The 21,388-nt window shown below is 34.3% G+C and overlaps 1 protein-coding gene and 1 pseudogene across 2 annotated transcripts in view; one reads left to right on the top strand and one right to left on the bottom strand.

Moving 5' to 3' along the window:
• Positions 1-21,388, bottom strand: part of SLCO4C1 (solute carrier organic anion transporter family member 4C1) — a gene marked incomplete at its 5' end in the record, with an annotated part of 51,604 nt that overhangs the window by 20,234 nt on the left and 9,982 nt on the right. The window contains 2 exons of the mRNA XM_081053277.1: positions 873-969; positions 2,306-2,488. Coding sequence (XP_080909403.1) covers positions 873-969; positions 2,306-2,488 — 280 coding nt within the window. The remainder of the gene's footprint in view (positions 1-872; positions 970-2,305; positions 2,489-21,388) is intronic.
• Positions 4,978-7,348, top strand: LOC308500165 (aurora kinase A-like; annotated as a pseudogene). Its single transcript has 3 exons — positions 4,978-5,026; positions 5,094-5,175; positions 6,046-7,348. The product of its transcript is annotated as an aurora kinase A-like (transcript).

The following is a 21,388-nucleotide window of genomic DNA, read 5'->3' as shown; positions in this document are numbered from 1 at the left end:
TTCAAGGGCTTCCCCTGCACATCTTTTTATATAGTCTCTAAAAGATTAACCTAGGACTAACAGCTCAAAGGACAAATCCAATACCCATAATTACATATTCATTGTTCACAGTCATGCAATGACTATGTAGTTACTATACAAGCATTGTGTAGTTATGATTCCCAGTGGATAAAGGAGGAAAATATGGCCTTACCAACAGTCACTAAGTTCTCAATTCAGGAAAAGGAGAAGGTAATTAAGTGGTTAAGAGGGGGGTTTTGGAGTCAAAAAGATCTACATTGATTTATGTCTTTGCCATTTACAAACTGTGTTCATCAACTACCTTAAAGAATTATTAGGAGGATTAAATAAAAATGTCATGTAAAATAAGGTAACACAAAAAAACCTATGTTGTCTAGAACATAGTATGGGACAAATAAACATTACCTATTACTATCCTTCATAACCACAGAATTGTGATCTCTATTACATTATCAGAACTACTACAGAACTTAGTCTGAGAATCATAGACTCTTGAGAATCTTCAAGCTATCTACCTCTAGGTAAATCTACTGAAACCATAACTAATTTATACTAAAGTCTTCTTTTTGAACAATGTATGGGGACCTATATGTGTATTTTGGAAAATTTCACTAGGTGACTATTAATCATCCTTATTTATGAATAAATGCATTATACTTAGAGATGGTGTGACATTAATTCATGAAATAATGCAGCCAAAATGTTATATAAAAATTGTATGTATTCAGTTTTGTTTCCTGAAAATTCCCTCACACTATCCTGAGAAAATACTGTGAAAATGTTCTGTCTGTGATGTTAACATTACTTAAATGCAATATATTTAAATAAAACAAAAATAGATATTGCCTTGCCTTTGTCCCAAACCAACATCAATGTACATGGTTAACAGCTGTCCTCCCAACACATAGCCAATAGCAGGGCCTAATATTGACATAGAATAGCCAATACCTAGAAAAGAACAAAGACATGGAAAATGGTCATCTGTACAACTTTGCTTTGTATGTCTAAAATGGTGAAGAAAGACAAATATTTTACTGTAGAAAAATCGAAATTATGAAAATTACACATATTTTCACTAAAAACTATCATTGGAATAGTATCACCTGTAAAGTCCAAGAGCTGAAAACATATAATTTAATGTGAAAGTTGTTAGACTTTAATAATAATTGCAATAAACCCAATAATTATAAAATGGAAAGTTATACCATGTTAATTGGCAGCAGGTGTAGTACGTTTATTATTATCCTTTAAGGATGGTGATAATAAATATTGTTTAGAATTCTTATGGAAGAAAACAATGTGGAATAATAAGCCGTTTGCACTCTGTACATACTCCAAAAGCATTCTTTATTTTTCACTACAGTAGCTGGTAAAAACTTGCATCTGGTCATTTGTTTGTTTCTTTTTTTTTTTTTTTTTTTTTTTTTTTTTTTTTTTTTTTTAGGGCTATATCAGCAGATTCTTCACCTTTATTCTTCTGCGTTTCTTAAAAGTAAGCGATTAAACACTGCTCTTAGTGAATCTCCCATTTTCACTTACAGCAGAATTAAACTGACCTTATTTCTCACAGATATTTAAAAATTCACCACATATAACTTTTTAATTGTTGCAAATTAAGCCGTCATCAGACTCTGAATCAGTGGGCACCCTGATCATGGATTCCCAGCCTCCAGGACTGTAAGAAATACATTTCTGTTTTTTATAAGCCAACCAGTCTATGGTATTCTGTTAAAGCAGTCCAAATGGACTAACACAGTAGTCTTGTTAGCTCTACCTTGCAGGAACATGAGGGAGGGAATTTAAGAGAAACTTAGGTACCAAAAATTGGGTCACAGAGGAAAAAACGTCGAGTCCTGTATCAAAAAGGTTTATCTGAAATGGAAAACTCCATAGAGTGTCTGGGTAGTATCTTGAGTTTCTTTTGTTGACTCTAGTCAAGTAGTCACACAGAATGACAGAGCTCAGTCTCCACACCCTGTGTAAATTAGCCTGGAATTCAAGCAATCTAGACAGTCTACTAGTTGAATTGCATTTCCTGGGAGGCTGGCATGCCCAGAACAGGAAATGGAGCAGTATATTAACAAAACTCTGAACCGAATTCAACTGAAGGACATGATATGTCAGTAAATAATTAAACAAAAAAGTAATATTGCATTTATCTCATGGAAACACCTATGAAATTACAATGAACTTTTTAATAAGCATGTGGTATGCTTTACTTATAAATTAAACAAGAAATAAGATGAAATGATACTGAGACATTTATATTACAGAGCAAACTTACCTATGTAGAGAGAAGATTTATGTGTAGGCACAGAATCATCAATAAAGGCTGTTCCTAGTGTATAGAGAGGAGTTCCTCCTGTTCCCATCAAAAGTTGTCCGAAGATGAAGACATACAAGTAGGTAGAAAGTGAAGAACTGGAAGAAGTACAACTGGTTCTATTCCTTGTTGTTAAGCAAGTATCTTTGGAGGGGGAAAAGATAAAATTACAAATATATAGAAATTTAGCTAATAATTTAAATATTTATCTTTACAAATTATACTTGCTTAACATAACCTTTATTTCTTTCAATCACTTCACTTTGATTATATTTAACTATTTTAAAATACATATATTACTAAAGATAATTTATGACATATTATCATGCTGAAATCTAAAAAATATAGAATGAAACTGAGAAACAATACTTTAAGAATCAAACTTAACAAGTTTTCAGGTAAATTAATATAAGCCCCATTGAAGCAAGTGGTGTTAGGCAAGGATAGTTTTTAGAGTAAGTGAATAAAAAAATAAATAAATAAATAAAACTAGCCATTTTTTTCCAAGTCATAAGTGCAATATAACTACTATAATGAATTTATCAATCAGCATCTTATTGATTTGAAAAGTGTACTTGGGTTATAAGATATTTTGGATAAAACAGTAATTCTCAATATTTACCACAAAGCAGTAATATTGAAAGGTATGTCTATTTTTTTACAGCTCAAACTATTTTATTAACTTTAGTTTTTTGAAACAATCTATGGGTCTATAGAATATTCTTCTGAGTATCATCAAAGGAAAAAATAGTTCTCTTTAAAATTTGATTAAAATCTTCTTAAAAATCAGATTCAAATGCTGGGTATTATAGTAAATCCATATTACCTAAACTCATCTGATAATGTTAAAGAACAAAGTCACTTGTTAACAATATATTCCCAGCTCTTTCCCTTTGAATCTGGTGTAGTATCCAGGAATTTTCATTTTTACAATGGCCCCAGCTAATTCTATTTTCATTTCCTTAATATCAGATCGAGACTCATTATTTCCTGACTGATGAAATAAGTAAAGTACCAATCCTGAATATTCTTTAACTGGTTCAGGGGCATCAAATTTTCAGATGAAAAGTTTATGCATAAAATATGTAAATTAATAATATACCTTATAATAATGCATATATTCATGTTGTAAGAGGTTGACAAATATTTTGGAGGATACTTTGTATTTATAAGTGAACTCGATCAGTATTATTTATGTTACCTACCTGGCCATGTCAGACATTTGAATTACATAATTCCTGGTTTCAATATTCAATTTCCTGTAGGTAGTAGATTAGACTAACAACAATCTCATTATGTGATACACTGCAAAACTGAACATACATGTATTTCTTAGTTTATTATTTTTTTCCTATTTCTTTCTTACAATAGGTAAACTGCCATTTTTTATAATAGGAAAGTATCTTTTTGTAGTAATCTAGTAGACTTTTTTTTTGGCTATAATATTATTTTCAGAGCAGGTGAGTGGACCCATTTAGATGTTCATTTAAAGAGATTTTCTTTTTTGTTGTTTTTCTGTTTTGTTTTGTTTTGTTTTGTTTTTAAAGATTTTTTTATTTGGGGAGGGGAACACGACTTTATTGGGGAACAGTGTGTACTTCCAGGATTTTTCTTTTTTTTTTTCCCAAGTCAAGTTGTTGTCCTTTCAATCTTAGTTGTGGAGGGTGCCATTCAGCTTCAAGTTGTTGTCCTTTCAGTCTTAGTTGTGGAGGGCACAGCTCAGCACCAGGTCCAGTTACCATTGCTAGTTGCAGGGGGTGAAGCCCACCATCCCTTGCGGGACTCGAGGAATCGAACAGGCAACCTTGTGATTGAGAGCCCACTGGCCCATGTGGGAATCGAACAGGCAGCCTTCGGAGTTAGGAGCATAGAGATCTAACCGCCTCAGCCACTGGGCCGGCCCTCTAGTAGACATTTTGATTATATGAGTATTCTGTCAGGTTTTGGTGAGTTTTTGTTGTTGTTGTTGTTGTTTTCCCAGAGGAAGTAATCCATGAGATTTCAACACGCTTTTGTAAATAAATTTTAAGTAGCACAGAAGACAATCAAGAGAAAACAAAACTCTTCCTTACCCCTGCCTGCCTCCAATTTATGCTCTTCCATGTAACTCAGATGAAGGTAATGACCCATTAATATTTCCTTTTTTCATTTTTCAGACATTCTTCTCACATATTCACATGTTTTATATCCATTTACTTTTTAACACAAGTATGATCATACTAAACACATTATTCTTATATTCAACAACTTCTAGTTTTCACTTATAACATCCTGGACATCTTTGATGTTGGAACTTGAAGCTGTATTTAAATTTCTTTGTTGGCACTATTATATTATTCCACAGCATAAATGTCCTATGATTTATTTACCTAGCCCACAATTTATATTTAATAGTTAGTAATATAACATATGAAACTATTCTATATGATAGTTTAATTCTGGATACATAGCACTATGCATTTGTCCAAATCCACTGACCTTTACAATACAAAGAGTGAAATTTAATATATACATTTTTTAAAAAATCACTTAAGACGTCAAAAGATTCCAGGATTAAATGCAAAACATGACAAAAGGATCCAACTGTAATACAAATGTATGAAACAACCTTACTAAAGACGGTGGGGGTAAGGATGCTGATCGAAATAACTTTGGAAATGAGTGGAGTCTGCAAGACTGCAGGCAAAAGGAACTGCACATAATCACTGTATTCTAGATGATAAAGTTATTTCCCATTCTCTAATTAAAGGGCCTCTTGGAGAAATTGTTGATTCTAGGTCTGGAGCAGGAAATATACAGGATGAGCCTGGGTCATTTCATACTGCCAGAAAGTAAGTGATCAAAACAAACAGAAAACCCAATGATGGAGGTGTGTCAAAGATACACAGGAGCCAACTGAAGGGACTCTGGTAGCCAAATATGGAATAATTTGAGCAAGAAAATAAATTACCATTGGATCATAAGCCAAAGAATAAACCAAAGAATAAAGTATGTATCTATCCAGCACATTGAAAAATAAGTGAATAAATAAAGAAGAAAGAGACAAATCTCTAATATAGAACAATTTCCACTAATTTATGTAGACACTCTACTCTCAAAGAGCTAGAGCATAGTACCCCACTTCTAAGGTGTAGGTACACATAATGATTTTCTTCCAAAGAGTATAATATAGAGAATAGGAACAAAAAGAGTAACTTCACATTGGATTAACCTGAAAACACTTCCTCAGCCAGTTGGTCAAGGTCGTCATCAAGAGTGATATGTGATGTTGATAGAATATACCCCTGATATCATGTGATGAAAATGGCATTTTACCTGTGTGGTCCTCCCAAAAAAAAACTCATAACCCCAGTCCAACCTAGAAAAAACTTCAGACAAATCCCAACTGAGGGACAGTCTACAAAACATTTAACCAGTACTCCTTAAAACTGCCAAGGTCTTAAAAAAAGAAAAAAGAAAACAAAACTGAGATATTATCACAGCCAAGAGAAGCCAAGCAAGCATGACAACTAAATGTTAATATGGTATCCTGGATCAGATCCTGGAACAGAAAAAGAACATTAGATAAAAATTAAGGAAATCTGAATAAATTTTGGAGTTCAGTTAATAAGTACAAACATTATAGATGATGTATCAATATTAGTTCATTAATCATAAGAACTGTAGGAGCCCCGGGAGGACTGGGCGGCTTTGGGTTAAAGACAGGAGCCAACAGGCATCATCGACAAATCTAAAGAAAAACTGCATTTCAGGGTCTGTTAACACTACAGTTCCACCTGGTGATGATCCAAAACGTGTTCTGGTAACTCTGCAATTTCCTTCTCAGCATTTGGTACTACAAACAGGGGTTAGCCTCAGAGAGCCTTACGTCCTTTAAACTCCTCTCAGAGTGTTCCTTCACAAGCACAAAAGCTTGTCTCCAGCCATAAAGCCGGTTCAGAATCTGAAGCAGAAACAATTGCAGGCAATCAGTGTCCCTTGTCCCTTCGCCAGGCCACTGAATAATACCCAAAAGAGTGAGCAGCCCCTGCCACCAAGCCCTGGAAATAATTCTGAAAAGGAACTGGCATCAAAACAGAAAAATGAAGAATAAAAAAATAAATATAAAGTAAAATAAAATAAGACAAAAGGCTTTGGAAGATTCTGAAATTGTTCACCAGCTGGGTAAATGAAAGTTCGGTAATGCTTATTTGGCAAGAGAAAAACAAAGAAAGTTCATCCTGATTTTGAAAAGTATTATTTGAAGCTCAACTAGAGAAAGCAGGAGTTGAGAAGAGAAGTAGAAATACAGTCCCATTTTAGGCACCCAAACATTCTCAAACTGTATGATCATTTCCATGATGCCACCAGAGTTTACCTAATTCTAGAATATGCACCTCTTATAGCTGTCTGTAGAGAACTTCAACAACTATCCAGGTTTGATGAGCAGAGAACTGCTCTTTGTATCACAGAATTGGCAAATGCTGTCTTACTTTCAAAGAGAGTTATTCAAAGAGACCTTAAGCCAGAGGATCTGCTCCTCGAATCAGCTGGAGAGCTTAAGAGGAAGATTTGGGGTGGGCCATACATGCCCATCCACCAGAAGCACCACCCACTCTGGCACCCTGGGCCACTTGCCCCCTGAGATGACTGAAGACCAAATGCAGGATGACAAGGTGGATCTCTGGAGCCCTGGACTTCTTTGCTATGAATTTTTAGCCTCCTTTTGAGGCAAGCACATACCAAGAGACCTACAAATGAATACTGCTGGTTGAATTCACATTCCGTGACTTTGTAGCAGGAGCCCAGGACCTCATTTCAGGACTGTTGAAGTATAACCCCAACCAGAGGCCAACCTTGAAAGAAGTACTCGAACACCCCTGGGTCACAGCAAATTCTTTAAAACCATCAAGCAGCCAAACAACCAAAAGAATCAACTACCAAGTAAACTTAACACAGTTGCTGGGGGAGAAACCCATGAGCCAGGGCTGCTGGAACAGGCTCCTGTCAGAAAGAGGCTCCTGATATTACTGCTGACCGCCTCCCTGTGAGCCAGAGCGCTACAAATTGTTTTTGTGTTTTTTTGTTTTTTGGTTTTTGGGGGGTTTTTTGTGTGGTTTTCTTTTACTGAGCAGGCAGTATCTCGGCCTCCTCATTCAGAAAGTTCCACTTTAGTTAACAGGGCACTCTGAAGTGAAAGTGGCCATGAGAATCACGCTGATTTCACTGGTTTTATAATCCAGAGGCAGGGTTTGAGTGCAGCGCCCCGCAGCCCATTTGGAGTAAAGTGTCCTTGTGGAAGGTGAACCCCGAGTCAGCTGTGGGCCAAGCGGCCCCTTTGCCCTGACTCGATCACACAAGAGCTGCGCCACTAAATTTCCAACCAATAACCTTCCATGTGAGTGTGTGTGTAACTTACTGTGTGGCCATGCTTGATGAAGCTGTCAGATTGAGGATGTGATTCTTTGAAATGTTAAAATAAAGATATATGTGTAGGGAAAAAAAGAAATGTAGCATACAAAGTAAGATGTTAATAATAGGGGAAAATGGTTGTAGTACATGTGGAAACTCTATACTATAGTCACAATTTTTCTGTAAATCTCAAACTTCTAAAAATCAAAAGTATTAAAAATATTTAAAGTATAGAATAAAACAACCCATTATAAATAAAGCCTTAAACTTTCATAAACATTAAAAATAAAATTTAAAAAAGTGTATAGCAGCAGATACTACTACTAAACAAATACTACTGCAGATGCTAAAACAGAAAAAGCTAAAATGGACTTTAATTTTCATCTTGCTCACTCCGAGAGAGCAAAATGTTAAAAGTAAGCAAGAGGTAAACACTATAATCAGTAACTATGAATAACATCACAAAGGTGTGACAAGATCACACCTCTGACTATGCTACACTAGCAAAAGGGATTCTCCTGTTAATTTAAGGTTACTGCTCAGTTGACTTTGAACCAGTCTGAAAGGTTGTCCTCAATCCAATCACATGAACCTTTAAAAGCAGACGTTTTCTCTAGCTGGTAGCAGCAGCAAACATCAGAGAAATCTGAAGCAAAAGGAAATTCTATGAGCCATTGCTGACTTTTAAGGTGGGAAGGATCGTGTGCCACGGAATGTGGGAGCTTCTAGACGCTGAGAGCAGCTCCCACTGATGATCATCAAGGACATAGGGATCGTAGTTCAACAATTCCAAGAAACTGATGCTTCTAACAGTTTTAATGAGTTTGGAAAAGGATTCTTCTCTAGAGTCTCAAATGAGAATGCAGCCAGGTAACACCTTGAGTTTGAGACTCTGAGCAGAGAACCCAGCTGAGCTGTGCCAGACCTTCGACCCATAAAGATGGTAAGATAATATATTTGTGCTGTTTCAGGTTGTTAACTCTGCAAAATACGTTATGTAGCAATAGAAAAGGAACACAAACATTTTATAAAACGCTGTCCAAAAAATAATTTACCTTAGTAAAAGGTGAATAACAAAACGGAAAAGCAAATGACATGGCATAATAGTCTCCAAAAAAAAAAATGTCACCCTGATATAGACTTAAAAATTACCAAATTGCCAAACTTTAAAAGAAGTAATGAAAATAATTGTGTCTTAAAATCAAAAGCTGAAAGCAGAGATTTTATAATTATAGCTCAGGGGTGTCCAAACTTTTTTCAACGTTTTTTACCAAGGGCCATATGCGGTAAAATACACAAACAGCTGGGCCACTCACTCGAGGTGAAGTACATGTTACCTCACCTGGTTTATTTAAGTAAACTAAATATATTTTTGGAATTTGCTGTGGGCCAATTAACAATGGATTGCAGGCCGCAGTTGGCCCGTGGGCCGCAGTTTGGACACCCCTGTTATAGCTCATAAATGTGGTGAGATTAGAGAAGTAAAAAAAATGGGCTGAATGAACCCAGGAAAGACATGAAATAAAAAAAGAAAACTACCACCTAAATAAAAGTCATACCGGAAGGGAGAGACTAGAGACTGTGAGAATTACGGGACAGACAGAACAGGTTGCAGAAATATGAATACAATTAAAGGAACAAAAACTGTGACTTAAAAGATTAGACAGAATATTTTAGAAATGAAATCCAAAGGAAATCAAACATAGGTATAATAAATCAGAATATAAAAAACACATATATATTCAAAGGTAAAACTTAGGAAATTCTCCTAAAGTAAATGAAGACTGATCCATAGTTTTAAAAGGTATAGAGCATCCCAGAAAAATTTGTTACAAGACTTTAAACAATAAGACATTCCCATGTAAATTGATTAGATTTTAATGATGAAAGACTTCTTCGAACAGTCAGCAAAAGAAAAATAGTCGCATTATGCAGAAAGAAATGAAAAACACTTAGCTGGCCTCAGACTTCGCTACAGCCACATCAATCCCATAAAGACAGTAAAGGAATGACAAAAAGTAACCAGTGAAAGATAATGGGACTCACAAATTTTATGCTCCAACTGTTATTTAAACATAAAGTCAAAAGACAGATATTTAAATATATTTAAAATGTCATAGACTTAATTTTTTCTGGAAAAAAAATAAAAACTACTAGAGAGTATATGTCAGAGATACCATGGGGACTTGAAGAATCATAACTAATATTAAACAACGTAGTAAATTACATCTGTTATAGTTAGCTTTATAAAATAGCTAGATTTACTTGAAAATTCTGTGATATTATTAGTTGAGGAAACTTTTGAACCTAGAATTTCAACTAATAGAACATAGAAAATTTTCTCTTTGCGAGGTATATAAATGTCTAATCACTATGTAGTTTTGTACACCTGAAACTAATAAAAATAAAATCCTTTAAAAAAGAGTGAAAAGGTAAAAAAAAAAAAAATCGGACAAAATACTTTCAACACTAATTTAAAAGCATGTGGTTTGAGAATACACCACAAGAGGGACCTCCTATGTTGTTTATGAACATGGAGAGTTGCTAATAAAATTAAGGCTTAGAAAATTTCTCTTAATGAAAAAACCTGTTTCTAGTCATTTGCAGGAACTAAAGGCAAAATGGCAAAACAAAATTCAAAATAACATACCAGAATGTTTAGAAGTATCAACCCTCACCCCACCCAGAGACCTGCAGCCTGCTCCTCTCCAGGCATTTAGCTTCAAAACCTGGAATTTAAAAAGCACTATATTTTCCTCTGGGTCCATCCCGCTGCCAGGGCTAGGACAGGAAGCTCCAGTCTAAGATAGGGCCCCACACCCCCAGCCACAGTTTTCTGACAGTATTTCTAAGAGTATTTCTAAGAGGTACCCAGGCCTTTTGAGAAGCAGCATCATTTTCTGGGAAACCAGGTCTGCCTAATTACCTGCATCAGGTAATTTGAAGTGGCCAACTTTAATCAAAAATAGCCTCTTTTCCACCCTTCCCAGGAAGTTACTGGAATTTTTCTCCCCTGGCTCTACTTCCCATCTCCTAGACACTGCTCTGAAGAAGGAGAAAGAGCTGTCGCTTTTGCTTAAACTTGACTATTCCCAAGTCTAAACAGCACCTTCTGGTCTGAAGAGAGTAGCTCATCCCTATATTCTTCTCCTACAGTATAACCTCTCGCTGCTCACCTATCCTGTTACGAATCTTTCAAAAACCTTTCTTGCAAAACTTTACAGAAAAAAAAACTATCTTTGAGTTTTAGTGTTTGTGATGTGGGTCTCTCTATGCACAGGGCTCAGGGCAAAACCCTATTGTCCAGGCTTAAAGACAGCTGGTGGCAGAGAAAGCACAAAAAACACTGTTGCCAAAGGTCAGGAGCAACAGTCCGAAGCCCCGATTTCCCTTGCCTGAAACCAATGTGGGAACCGGAGATGAGGTGGGTGGCAGGAGGGCCTTCTTGAGCTTCTGTCCATGAAAATAGAAAAGGTAGGTGGGAAGAGGTTGCACAGGGAACGTCACAGATAATTCAGGACACCTTTGCAAGAACTGAAAGATGAATAGCCTTTGCTTGTGCTACCAACCTGCCTGGGATGCAGCCTGATCACTCAGCTCAATGGGGACATAACTGAGTCAATAATGTGATTTTCAAAAGGAGCTATCACAGCATCCAAACAAAGAAGTAAGAAAGAACAACGTACTTTTATTAAATTAAGATTAGGACATTTATCACACACACACACACACAATTTCATGGAGCCGATGAAAAGTGTGAACACAAAGCAATTATTTATAGGGGAAGAGAGCAAAGCAGAAGTGAAATAACTTAAAAAAGAAATCGTGAAAGAAAGAGATGAAACATATGCTGGCAGAATCCAGGAAAGAAGCAAAAGGGAAAAACTAAAACCCCATAGAAATGAAGATAATATTAAAAGGGACACAAAGGGGAACAGACTGAAAAACATAGTAACAGTCATATATAATATAGAAGTGAAAAAAGTGAGCATAATGAATGATAAAGACAAAATAAGAGGAAATGTTATACATATATAGATAAATATATATATATATATATATATGGGCCAAAGGATATCATATGTACACACAATTGAAGTACCTGAGGGAAAAAACCTAACATCATGGAATAAAATGCTCACAGATATAATTTAAGAAAATGTCCCTAAAATTAAAAAATATGTCTATAAATATATATACTTCAATCTACATAACTGGTGCCAGGGAAACATGACATGAACAGTCTTCACCAAGACATAGCTTAGACTGGATTTTGAAGAGACACTCTGAATTGCATAGACATATGGACTATTGAGAATGTTCTTTGTAGAGAATACCAACAGGATACAGTATATCAAGTTTCACAAATACTTCTAAAGGACTTCAGAATACTCAGGGGGACAGAGGCTACTGAGTACTTAAGTAATATAAGAATGGGATAAGAAATTCCAAAACAGGCAATGATCAAATTGTACAAAGGAAAAACAGTGAAGTTACAAATACAAATGGCACCTTCTGAAAAAACACACTAACTTTTAACTACAATGAAATATATCCTATTTTATTCATTGTATTGTTCTAACAATATGTATATATATATATTTATATATATAGTTAGACTGTATGTTGCTTCTCAATATTCAAAGCTTTTAGAACAATATATATACTATTCTAACTATATATATATATTCTAACTATATATATAATATATATTATATATATATAACTATTCTAACTATATATAGTTATTCTAACTATATATATATATAACTATATATAACTATATATATGTGTATATATATATATATATATATATATATATATATATATATATATATGGTTAGACTGTATGGTGCTTCTCAATACTCAAAGCTTTCACATATATTTCCAAACCAAATCTTTACAATGACACTTTGCATTTTACAAATGAAGAAACTGAAGCCCAAAGTCACATTATGCATCCATAACTCAATAATCCGATTTCTATTCTTCTGAACCCCCAATGAGCTTTGAGCTACAGTTTAATAAGCTGACCCATCAACTAACGAGGTATAAGGCATGGTTTCCCCAAGTATACTCTATGGAACCCTAGGCTTCTGAGAATTTCCATGAACAAAAGGGTTCAAATTATTTGGAAAAACTCTGTACTCTATTCTTGAACCTCTCCTCTTAAACAGTAATATGCGTGCATTTATATGTAATATGATTAAGTTTTATACATCATCCATCAGATATTCAAGTTACTGTTTTCCTCCATTAATGTCTATCATCTCACAGAACTAGTGCTCTATAAAACACTTTTAAAACACACTGGTTTGAAGTATGACCTAGGGGTGTAGTAAAACAAAACAACCCTAAGTAATTAAATTTTTAAAAATTTAACTAACCTTTGTATAGGTAGACTTAAATCTTAGAAGGTTAGTGTTATCAATGATCATTTAATGATTCCTATTGTGAATATTTAGGATTTTGCCTTTCACCTTCTCTCTGACTAACTCTCTCCTTTAGAATGAGCATCTATTGTAATGCATATAGAAACTGTGAAGATGACAGCAAATCTCAATGTTGAACTTCCAATATCTCTTAGGCTCTAGAACTATATTTTCTAACCCCAAATTTCTATCTCAGATTTCTAAAACAAACTCACCCTCTTTCTCACAGAGCCAACTACTCCACCTGATTTTCCAATATTGTTTTATAACATCCGTTGTCTAATAATCAAGTTTAAAACATAAAAATCCTTCAATATTATAGTCCATGCTTATAATGGACACACCATATGCTTTTCCTACTGAAACTGTACGCTTTTTCAAGCCCAGCTCAAATTGCACTTCCTATTAAAAGTTCCCCTGAATTGCCCAAAGCAAATTCTTTCTTCTTTCAGGGACTATAAGCCCTAAAGTTTTAACTGGCTGTATAATTCACTGGGTTCTTGTTTATCATGCTTTACTTATTACTCAGCCTCACGCATGTTAATAGCAATAATAACAGTAATATTTACTGAGACTTACCTTATGCATGGTCCTTCACTGATACGCATTATCTTAACTAATCCCCAGAAACATTCTGTGAAGGAGGTACGATTACTTTCCTCATTTTACAGATGAATAAAGTAAGAATTCTATTAACTTTCACAAAATCTCTAAGATTTAAGAGCCTAACAAATTCATCTTACAGTTAATGGTGACATAAAGTAAAGTTAATTGGTTACTTAAATATCTTGGGATGTGAATTCAAAATTTTCTGTAAGGCTTTCTGACTATCAAGATAAAAAAGTACAAAAACTTTTGACATAAGATCTAACGGTCAATCTCTTTATCTTCTCTAAAATGCAAACTCCTGACCTAAACGGGTATTAACCCATTAAAAAATAAGAAAAACAGAATCCAATACTATGATATACTAGAAATGACCACAAATACATAAAAAAAAAAATTGAAACATTAGAAAAATTCTATGTACAATCTTATACCAAGAGATTTGAAAACCTCTTAAAATTAAAATTTTTACTATAAATGATATAAAACTTGAATGAAGCTATGATTCTGGAATAAATTAACATCTATCTCTAAAATTAACCTATCTGAAATGGTTTTTCCTAGAGAATTTATATTAAAGCTCAATCAAAAACTATCAATCCTTGTGTGTTCTTTAAACTGTTCCAATATAGAAAATAAATAAATGAATAAAAGGTTCCCAACTTGTTATAAGGTATTAGTACAATTTCATTTCAGAACAGCAGTCATTCGTAAGGAGGAACTTGAAATATTTTTTTTAAAAGACTAAAGTTAGAACCTGTATGGATATTTTTCTGTATTGGTTAAGGTTGCAGGAGGATACAGACAAAAGGGTTAACTGAAGCAAGTTTAACATTTTTCTTTTTTTTGCATGCAGATTGTTTTATGGGGTGGGTTGTTTACAAAGGCAGAGTTAAGGAAACAAACAGTGAAGGCCAGTTACTGAAACCCTGCAAGGACTGTAGCTATAGGGGGCATCCTCTGAGAATGTGGTCTGAGCCGAGGCACAGAGCAACTTTTGCAACATGTCTAGTGGGTAGCACACCTGGAAAATAAGCACTACAATATCTTTCTTCCCAACAAGCTGAACTCAATTAGAAACCAGGAGACAAACATGCCAGGGTGATACAGTCCATAGGGCTTCTGTGGGGTGATAAAACAAAATAATAAATAGTGAATGAGGGATCTGGTGGGACACTGAATATCTAGCACTGTCCAATTTTTTTTTCCTTTGATACCTCTGCATCCACTTTTATCTTTGTCCAGATAAAAACATATCTTGTGTCCAACACAAGAAAATCCACAAAAACCTATCAGCAAACTATTATCCTAAGGTAATGTTAATACAGTTATTCTCCCACCTGGAACCAAGACTGAAATGTTAGCCACAACCAGTGGGCTTCAGATTAAGTGGTGGAGAAAAACAAGGGCAGTAGGACAATTAACAAGCAAGTTCTAGAGTTCTTCTGCAGCCTGTCTACAGGTAAAATACTTTTTATTACAGACTTATTAATTGCTTTTATTATTGGAATTGGAATTGGAAAAAAATGACTAGATTGATAACATATGGAGATAACAAGAAATACAATTTACTAAAAGAAAATGAAATGGCTATAGGTAATTTATCCATATTTTTAAGAAATAAATATTCCCACATAGTATTACTAGATACCCCATGAACAATTCAATAATATTATAGATCCTTAGAATTATTTCGATAAAGAAATCCTTTAACTTTGTTAATTCCTCAACTTTCTGAAATAATTCCTGTTACCCTCCTTTGTTTGGGGGGGGCGGGGGGCTCTCCTGTGCATTATAGGATGTCCCTCCCCTATTCAACAAGTATCTACTGTCTCCTGTATGTTAAATAATGTAATGAACAAGGATATAAACTTTTGTGCTAAATTTCTTTTTTAAGTAACATATTTTAATATCCTACAGAACTTTATGTGATGTTGAGTTTCTGACACTTTCCAATAACCAAAATAACTGAAGGTAAAGTCATTTTTGGTGGTCAATGGATCTTTGCCAAATATTATGGGTGGAATGAAAGGGATTAGAACGACTAGAACTTTAGAGTTAGAAGAGGCAACTACTCCTCAACCAAATCCTATGAAAGATAAAAGTCAGAAGGCTTTTAAAAATAAAGATCAATTAAAACAGACTGTGACGTGGAGAAAATCAAGGCCATGGCCCCATCCATTGTTAATGCTATTGGATGGATTAAGGTGGCATCAAGCAAATGCTTGTAATTGGAAAATATGTCTCAGAGAAAAGTACCTAAGGGTATGGCTCTCCCATTAGTCTATAGGCTTAACTAAGTCCAGAGAGAGGCATGAGGTTAAGAAAGACATATAGCAAAATTATGAGTGTGGTTATTCATACATATACCTGAAACAATTAGATAAACTAGTTTTTCAAAGAGCTGCACTACCAAATGAACCATTAGCCTCTTCTAAGGCAGATTATGACTGAATGAGTATTAAAGTGACCTTTAGTTCCCCCATTCCTATATGTAAGAACAGGCTGATATAGCTTCCAAGCATCCAAGGAGTAGTCTCCATTTGTAACCAAAGATGATAAAAAAAAAAAGAATCCACAGAGAACAATAAACTATGAAGCCCCTCCCAAGAAGCAGAAATAGGGTTTAACTAAGGAACAAGCACACCATTTTCCCAGTGGGATTTCAGAATTTCTCTGAACAATGACTTCCGTATATTTTCCCCTTTCCAAAGAGTAATAATTATTGTGACAAATACATTACTTTATATTTGGGTTATTAAAAGAAGGAAACAGAGAATTCAAATTGGGAATTTAAGAGAGTCAAATGAATTCAACATGTATCACAGACTTAAATGTAAAATGGAAAACTATAGACCGTTCAGGGGTTAAAAAAAGAAAGAAATATTTGCGATTAAGCCTAGGCAAAGAATTCTTAAGACTTGACCTAAAAAGCAGAATCCATAAAAGAAAAAATTAGTAAGTTGAACTTCATCAAATTTAAAACATTTTGCTTTGTGGAAAACCCTGTTAAAGAGGGTTGTAAAAAGACAAGCTAGTGACCGGATGAAAATATTTGCAAACCACTTATCTGATAAGGATCTAGCAATTACCAACCTTCCTTCCCCCAGCCCAGGGCCCCAGGCTGCAGCAGCCAGCACCAACCAGCCAAGCAACCCAGCAGCCTCGGAGGGGTTACCAAGCAGGCACCAGCAAACACCAGGCACAAGCAGTCTACACGAAAGTCGCTCCTACACAAGGGTACCTCTTCAAGATTGGGAGAGAAAGCTATTTCATCTAATTCACAAAAACAAATGCAGAAAGTCAAACAAAATGAAGAGACAAATATATCACAAATGAAGGAACAAGAAAAAAACCCAAATGATACAAAAATCAGTAATTTTTCTGGTAAATAATTCAAAGTTATGGCCATAAGGATGCTCACCGAACTTAGGAGAAGCATAGAGGAACTCAGCAAGAAGTTTAACAAAGAGTTAGAAAATATAATAAAGAATCAGAGCTAAAGAATACAATAACTGAAATGAAAAAATATACTAATAGAAATCAACAGCAAATTAGATAATACAGAAGAACAGGTTAGCGACCTGGAAGACTGAATGGTAGAAATCACCAAATCAAAACAGCAAAAAGAAAAAAGAATTTTTAAAAAAATGAGGATAGTTTAAGGGACCTCTGGGGCAATACCAAGCACACTAACATTTGCATTATAGGGATCCCAAAAGGAGAAGAGAGAGAAAAATGGGCAGAAAACTTAGTTGCAGAAATAATGGCAAAAAGCTTTCCTCACACAGGGAAGGAAAATCACATCCAGGTCCAGGAAGCACAGAGAGTCCCAAACAAGATGAACCCAGAGGCCCACACCAAGACACATCATAATTAAAATGGCAAAAATTAAAGATAAAAAAAGAATCCTGAAGGCAGCAAGAGAAAATGAGTGGTCACATACATGGGAAACACTGTAAAGCTGATTTGTGACACAGAGACCATAAAACTCTTAGAAGAAAATATAGGGAGTAAAATCTTTATATCAGTCTTAGAGGTATTTTTTTGGATATATCTCCCCATATAAGGGGAACAAAAGCAAAAAATAAATAAATGGCACTACATCAAACTAAAATGTTTTAGACAATGAAGGAAACCATCAACAAAACCAAAAGACAACCCAGAGAAGCTATTCTCAAATTACATATCTGATAAGGAATTAATATATTAAGTACTCATACAATTCAACATCAAAAAAAACTATCTGTTAAAAAATGGGTAGATGACCTGAACAGACATTTTTGCAAAGACATACAAATGGCCAACAAACGTATGAAAAGATGCTCAACATCATTAATAGTCAGGGAAATGCAAATCAAAACCACAATGAGATATCACCTCACACCTGTCAGAATGGCTATTATCAAAAACTCAACAAATAACAAGATTTGGAGAAATGGGAATCCTTGTGCATTGTTGGTGGTAATATAAACTGGTGCAGACACTAAGGAAAATAGTATGAGGTTCCTCAAAAAATTCAAAATAGAACCACCATATGACCTTGCAATTCTACTTCTCGGCATTTGTCCAAAGAAAACAAAAACACTAACTTAAAAAAATATAAGCTCCTCTATATTCATTGCAGCATTATTTACAAGAGCCAAGATATACCTAGGTATCCATGGATGGATGAATGGATAAAGAAGATGTTATTATATCTATATCTATACCTACACACACACACGCACACCATGGAATATTAGAATATTATTCAGCAATTTGAAAAAATGAACTCTTGCCATTTGCAGCAACATGGATGGCCCTAGAGGGTATTATGCTAAGTGAAATAAGACAGACAAAGATAAATACCTTATTATATCACTTATATGTGGAATCTAAACAAAAAAACAAAACAGAAACAAATGCATGGATAGAGAACTGATGGTTGCCTGAGGGGTTGGGGGGAAAAATGAAGAGGAATAAGAGGTACAAAGTTCCAGTTATAAAATAAATAAATCGTTGGGATGCAATGTACAGCACAGGGAATATAGTCAATAATATCGTAAAAACTTTTTGTGACCCAGCAATCCCTCTCCTGGGTATCTACCCAAGAAATCTGAAAACATGTATCCATAAAGATATGTGTGCTCCAATGTTCATTGTAGCTTTATTTATGGTGGCCAAGACATAGAAACAATCAAAATGTCCTTTGATAGATGAATGGGTAAAGAAGATGTGGTATATATACACAATGGAATACTATTCAGGGGTAAAAAAAGATGAAATAGTACCATTTGTGACAACATGGATGGATCTTGAGATTATAAAGCTAAGCAAAACAAGTCAGACAGAAAAAGTAGAGAACCATATGATTTCACTGATATGTGGTATATAAAGCTGAAAACAACAACAGGTCAAGACAAACAAATGAAGGAACAAAAACTTATAGACAGACAATAGTTTAGGGGTTACCACAGGGTAAGGGGGACAGGGAGCTCCAGAAGAGGGTAAACAGGGTCTAATATTTGGTGATGGAAAGAGAACTGACTCTGGGTAGTGAACACACAATGTAAGATATAGATAATGTATTCCAGAACTGTACACCTGAAATCTATATAACTTTACTAACAATGTCACCCCAATAAATTTTAATTTAAAAAAAAAAAACTTTTTTGTACAGTGACAGGTGATTACTAGACATACAATGGTGATCACATCCTAAAGTAAATGTAAAATCACTATGTTATACACCCAAAACTAATAAAATGTTGTATGTCAACTATATTTAAAAACAAATTAATTAACAACTCTACACTTGGGGGAAAAATCTATTACTTAGAATACATCAATACTCGAAACTTAACAGCAAGAAATTAAACAATCCAGTTAGAAAAAGGGCAAAAAAACATGAATAGATCTTAAACCAAGAAGGATAAACAGATGGCAATTGAGCGTATGCAAAGATTCTCAACATCATTAGCCATTAGTGAAATGCAAATTAAAACCACAATGAGATTTCACTGCAACTATCAGAATGGCTAAAATAAAAAATAATGAGAACACCAAATGCTGGCAAGGACGCAGATAAACTGGATCACTCATACACTGCTGATGGGAATTTAAAATGGTATAGTCACTCTGGAAATACAGTTTAATAGTTTCTCAAAAACCTAAAGATAGAATTATCATATGACCCAGCAATGTTATTCGTAAAAGTCTATCCCCGAGAAATCAAAACTATGTTCACACAAAAAAATTATGTTCATAACTTTATTATTAATAGCCAAAAAACTGGATCAACACAGATGTCCCTAAACAGGTGAATGGTTAAACAAACCGTGGTACATCCATACCATAAAATACTTACTAATTAGCAATAAAAAGGAATGAACATTTGATAAACATAACCCTGATGAGTCTTCAGAGAATTATTCTAAATGAAAAGAAATTCCAAAATGTTAAATGCTGTATAATTACCAAAATACAGTAAAATCTTTAAACATAAAAATGAGGTAATTTATAATAGAAAACTTTTTAAATGTAAATACTCAACTATGAGAAAGATTAAAATATAAAATGGAATGCTATGCAAGAATAAGAATGCTCACAGGCTGCAAACTATGCAAAATATTATATTAACGGTAAAATAAAGGCACAGTAAAAACATTAAGATAATTCCAAAGTTGTCCGCCTTGAGAAAAGAATAACAATAAATTGGGTTTTTTCTCTTTCCACTTAGTATTATTCAAATTGTTTACAACGACCAATAGAACTTCTGTAACCAGAAAAAATAAATGTATTAACAAAAAACACAACAAAAAAGAGTTGACTAAATAGATTATCTATAATATAAAATAATATGAAAACAATATTTCTACATGGTATTTTGAGTGGATCCAATTAATCTGAGCTACACCAAATAAATTTATTTTCTTATCTTATAAGAATAGAATCCTGGGAACATATCTCATTAAAACCCTTTCTAATATGTTACTTTCAAATTGTTTAACCAAACTCTGGGAACCTGTCAATATCAAGTAGTGCTTACAAAACAAAAAAACCAAAAACAAACAAAAAAAAAAATGTACCATATTGAAAGATTTTTAGTTGTTCGTACTATTTTGTAACTATCATTGCCAATAACTAAACCAAGAAAGGCATTTTTTTTACATCAGTATAGCTGTTAATTATTATAAACATCATTATTCACTGCTACTAGTTAAACGAGCAGTTACCAAACACCAGGCACTACCTTAGCATTGCTTGTGTATAATTTCCAATGAGGTAGCAGTTATCATCATCTTGATTTATAGTTGAAGAAACTTGCCCAGGCCCCTTTAATACTATCAGACAGCACTGGAGCAAAAATTTAAAGTCAGTTTTGTCTGACAGTAACATCCCTGCTATTCTACTGCATACTTTCACACAATGTAATGAGCTTAATAGTATTAAAATTAAAGAAAAAAGACATTAAAACATACACTGGCTAATGTGTGTACTTTTAAGAACAGTGACTAAGAAAATCGAATTTCCTCATTTATTTCTTGCCACAAACCACATTTTTACCAACCTTTCTGAGGAAGCTACAAAAAAAAGCATTGCTTAATCTTTACGTCCCACATACATTATATCT

This window comes from Rhinolophus hipposideros, assembly GCF_964194185.1.
Source record: "Rhinolophus hipposideros genome assembly, chromosome: 7".
Taxonomy (NCBI): Eukaryota; Metazoa; Chordata; class Mammalia; order Chiroptera; family Rhinolophidae; genus Rhinolophus; species Rhinolophus hipposideros.
The sequence above is the reverse complement of the archived record's forward strand: the minus strand, read 5'-3'. Positions and strand labels throughout refer to the sequence as shown.